At 44.5% G+C, this 5,000-nt stretch overlaps 1 protein-coding gene across 1 annotated transcript in view; it reads left to right on the top strand.

The window, feature by feature from the left end:
• Window positions 1-5,000, top strand: part of LOC308377175 (extracellular matrix protein 2) — a gene marked incomplete at both ends in the record, with an annotated part of 18,970 nt that overhangs the window by 13,725 nt on the left and 245 nt on the right. Inside the window, one exon of the mRNA XM_080853759.1 lies at window positions 3,775-4,101. Coding sequence (XP_080709885.1) covers window positions 3,775-4,101 — 327 coding nt within the window. The remainder of the gene's footprint in view (window positions 1-3,774; window positions 4,102-5,000) is intronic.

Below are 5,000 nucleotides of genomic sequence, written 5' to 3'. Positions count from 1 at the left end.
TTGACAGTGGGAATCGACCCAGCAACCTTCTGATTACTAAAGGACTTCTCTACCTCCTGAACCACTGTTGCCCCCCTTACCCTTACCTCTTACTGTTTTAGAAATATATTCATCCAACTCTATATTAAGTGTCCTTAATCACAGTTTAGTATATAATAAGTGTTTCTCAGGTAATTGAATTATATTACACATTACTAACCATAAACCGGACTTAAGAGTGTGGTAACTATAGGGACACACCACAATATAAAGTCAGCCCAATTGATCGCTTGCCACAAAAGAGTTTTTCCGATACAGTAACCTGCATGCTTGCTACTGCTCATCCAGTTTACAATTCAACACATGAACATTCCCTCACTTCCCTTCTTTTTTTCTTGAATTGTTATTATTTAATTTGTTGTTTTGTTTTTTGTGTTATGAAGCCTTATAACAGAGTGCTGAGATGAGGGACAAATGCCCCCTCTGACCTCCCTTCACTCATGTCCTCTCTCATTGGCCGTATCAGTTCGCGCAGCCGATGGTGATCATGTCTCTCAGCTCCACGTCTTTGTTCTCTTGATGTTACGGCGAGTTAGTGGGCGTGCTCCTCGTCTGGAGCTGATTCACAGTACTCTGCTCTTCTCCAGTTGTGCTGCTGCTCCTCCTTGCTCCTTGCTGCACACCTCCCAACTTCATCCTGCGTTTGCGTCTCCCGGTGCCATGTTACGTAAGCGTTGAATAACCCCTGGCACCGAGCATGCCTGCTGACGTGCGGTGGCAAAGACACGGCCAATCGCTGTCTCTTGTCAGGCCTCTGTAGCCTCTGGTGCAGGAGTATCCACCGCTTCCAGCTATGTTCCACAGGAACTCACCCAAAGTTCTACGCCCGCAAACAGACACGACAGTGGCAACCATCCTGGAGAACAAAACTCTTCGATAGTCATGTGTTTGGGAAAGAGTTCTGGGTTTGTGCTTTGTCATCATCTACCAGCAAAACAACACATTTTTCGCTGAAGGATATAAAAATCAGTTGTTGATTGTTTATGATGGTTACTCCATGAAGGTCTGGAAACCTTTATGGGTTATTCGCCAGTGGATACAGTTTGTGCTTGTTGAAATAACCCCCCAACAACACCCCCCCCCCCCCCACACACACACACACACACAAACACACACATAACCAGCATCTTGTAGCCTTCAGGGCAGTCAGAGATCACTGTTGGCACCCTGGCTGTGATTCCAGCCTGTGAAACTGATATAATCTTTTGCCTTTTTTATGGTTTCCCCACATTTTAATTTCTGATTTGTGGCCTTCAGAGTAAAAATGCATAAAAAAAATAATGCAAATATGTGCATGTGTGTATGTGAATGTATGTGTGTTTGTTTGTGTGGTCATATGGATGTGTGCATGTGTGTGTGTGTGTGTATCTTTGTTTGTGTGTGTATGGAGGTGTGCATGTGTGTATACGTGTGTTTATGTATCTGTGTTTGTATGTGTATGAATGTGTGTATGTGTATATATCTGTGTTTGTATGTGTATGGATGTGTGTATGTGTATGTATCTGTATGTGTATGGATGTGCGCATGTGTGTTTGGGTGTATATCTGTGTTTATATGTGTATGAATGTGTGCATGTGTGTATGTGTATGTATGTGTGGGCATATGGATGTGTGTATGTGTATGTATGTGGGTTGGCGTATGCATGTGTGTATGTGTACATATTTTTAATTGTATGTGTGGTGCATATGCATGTGTGTATGTGTTTGTATGTGTGTGCGTATGGATGTGTGCTGAGTTGGTTTTCCTAAATCTGTCACTGCCCCAGCCCCCCCTGTGATCTTATGCCACTTCCAGTGCACAGTAAAACATTGCTGGTTTTAGTCAGTTGCTTTAATGGCCACATTGCTGAACAGAACCATATTAAAGCCCTTATGGGAATCCATTGCTAAATCTGGTAACTGTAGTCCTAATTGGACCCACACTGAGCTGAGACTACAACTGACTCAACGTTTAAGTGGAGTGAATTCTTCTGTTTATGACAAAATCATGACAATGCAATTCTCTCCAGATGAACTTATCCATGACCTTGACCATCCATCTAGTTTAAGTTATGTCTGTTTGCTACTAATATAGCAGCCATATAACATCGTTGCCGTTACTTAACACTAAACCCTGCGGCCTTATTCCTGAAGCCCTCACACCAAATAAGCCCATACATGATCCATGCTGGAGTGTGTGCAAGCAATCCTTCCCATGTGAGCGCTCCCTGGCCTTTGCTCCCTGATTATTGGTTGAGCATCCTGCAGCGCTTTGATGAGGCGGGAGTGAGAGGAAACGTCTCCTCTGTCCCGCTGTGACCGGTACTGTAAACTCAGACCAGCTGCTTCTCTGGCCCCCTTCACTGCCCTCACTGCCCCCCACCCCCCCCACCCCCCCATTCCACCCTCTTTGTCTTTCTTAACCCCCCAACAACACCCCCCCCCCCCACACACACACACACACACACACACACACACACACACACACCCAAACACACACATAACCCCCATCTCCTGCACATGGCAGAGGAATTAGCAGAAACCGTTTTGCTCCGAGTAGCTGCAGTGTGGAACAGCAAGAGGGTACTCCCTTGTCTTAATCAACCCTGCTTTCATCAGGCTTTCCTTATTTAGGAAATGACCTTCACATTAATGAATAACTATGCAGACGCTGGCAGAGAGAGAGAGAGAGAGGAACAACCTTGTGATTGCTCCATTGCACTCCACTGTGCCCATTTTTTAACTCACTTGACTGCCTGTACCATATGACACGTTGGGACACTTTCAGGCTTACTTTTCCTGATGACCACAGACATATTTTTTTATCTAATATGCCTAATCGGAGGTTGGGAGAAATTAAACCATAAAATTAAACAGAAATTAAATCAAACAAAATATACAGTAAATCTGTATGCCTGGATTTAACACATTAACATACTTTATATTTCTTTGTACTCTCCTAACATGGCTTTTCCCACACCATCTCTATTACCACCCATGCAGTTGTCAGTGGTAACAAGTCTCCTCTTGTGACTGGATTCAGTCAGCCAATGATGCTCTTGTAAATTCATTCTAGCAAAAATGTTTTTTGTCTGACTCATAATTGGATTTTGGATAAGCCCCACACATCAGCTCAGATGTTAAATGTAAATATGCATGTTGGTTAGATCATTTTAGAACCCAAATTATGAATGTAACACCGCCTCTTAACTTGTCAACGTCCATTGGCCAACTTGAGCATCATAAATAAATCGAAACAGGCTGAGCTCTAACATCAGGCACGAGTTTTGAAGACAGCAACACTGGAAGACAGTTTCAGAAATACCAGTTGATGTAAGATTGCTTCAAATGTAATTCTGGACTGTGCCTGTTACCAACTCCACTTACTCAAAAATAACCATGCAGAAACTCAGACACACACAGACTAAGCAGCATATGTTTGTTGAAAATAAATCTAGAAGCTGAGCCCTTACCTAGAGCATTTCATAGGGAACTGAAGGTGGAGGGGTACAATATAAGGTGGAGATTTTTCCTGCAATTCAGCAGTGAAACATCCATTTAATGTTTCCTTATTTTTATGACCATGCATTATAGACCATGGGAAATGATTATGCAGACATTTATTGCAATATTAAAATAGTCTCTCTGTCTCTCTCTCTGTTTCTCTCCCATTCTCCCCCTCCTCTCTTACTTACCTCTCCCTCTCCCGCCTTCTCTCCCCCTCTCTCCTTCTCTCCCTCTCCCTGTAATTCGGCAGTAAACTGGAAGCCCTGGACCTCTCCAACAACCAGTTCTCCCTGGTGCCCCCCCACCTCCCCACAGCCCTGCGGCAGCTCTCGCTGCAGCACAACCAGATCGACACCGTGCCCTCCCGCGTCCTGATGCACCTCAGCCCGGGGCTGCAGTCGCTACGCCTGTCCCACAATCGCATTCGCAGCGAGGGCCTGAGGGGCCCGTCCTTCCGCGGCGCCTACCGGACGCTGGTGGAACTGCTGCTGGACAACAACGAGCTGGAGAGCGTGCCACGATGCATGCGCGTCTTCCTCCACCTGCAGCTCCTGCGCCTCGACCACAACCAGATCAGGTGAGACCCCCCCACCCCCGTGCAGCTTAGTGTCTAAGATAACACAGATGGAGCCGCTGGCCAGTTTGGAAGTCAAACCTGCCTAATATCATTGCTTATAGTTAGCGATCATGTATGACTAGGCATAGTTCAATTCACGCTGCAAGACTTCTATATTTTAGGAGCGTGCTATGACTTTCTCTAACTGTCTGTGTCATATAGTCTGTAGTCTGAGAGGGCCATTACCTATAGTTCACACCAACCTTGGACGGCAAGAAACAGCAAAACAGAGGAGAGGACAATAGACAATAAAAAAGAGGAGACAGGACACAGTAGGCACACTCCAATGATTCTGTTGCTGTCTTAAATGGGTCACCTCAGTTCCTCCTGTCCTGGCTTTTCCTGTCTTTTTAGTGTGTTGGTAATGTAGGTTAGATAATGGCCTACATTATCTGTCTTAAAGCAAAAGAAAACTTAAAAAAAAAAATACTCATACTATATGTCACATTAATAGACTCCTCTGCTTTGTTTTTATTCCAATCCTAATTCAGATCTTTTATGGCCGCCTCTGATGTTTGAGTTGATAATCTCGGTCCATCTGTGTTTTTTCTGTGCACTTGAATACGGTTCCATCCTTATCTGTCGTGCAGTATGTAGGCTGCTGTGCCACAACATCATATCCTGTCTCAGACTCAAGTGAACAATGCGGCCTCAAAAACTCCAGACAAATTAAAACCTTTGAGGGTTTCCCTTGGCCGCCAGCCAGCTTTTTTGCAGACACACTGCAATAACCTTTACAGTATAACAATAAATCTCTATGACAGCCAATTAGCCCATTCTAAACAAAAATACTGCTCTGAACAAGCCCATCAACTATTTTCACCGAATGATGTCAGTGGCTGTGAGGAATCGTGTTCGTA

The sequence above is a fragment of the Sprattus sprattus genome (genome assembly GCF_963457725.1).
Source record: "Sprattus sprattus genome assembly, chromosome: 16".
Classification (NCBI taxonomy): domain Eukaryota; kingdom Metazoa; phylum Chordata; class Actinopteri; order Clupeiformes; family Clupeidae; genus Sprattus; species Sprattus sprattus.
This window is presented reverse-complemented; position numbering and strand designations above follow the sequence as displayed.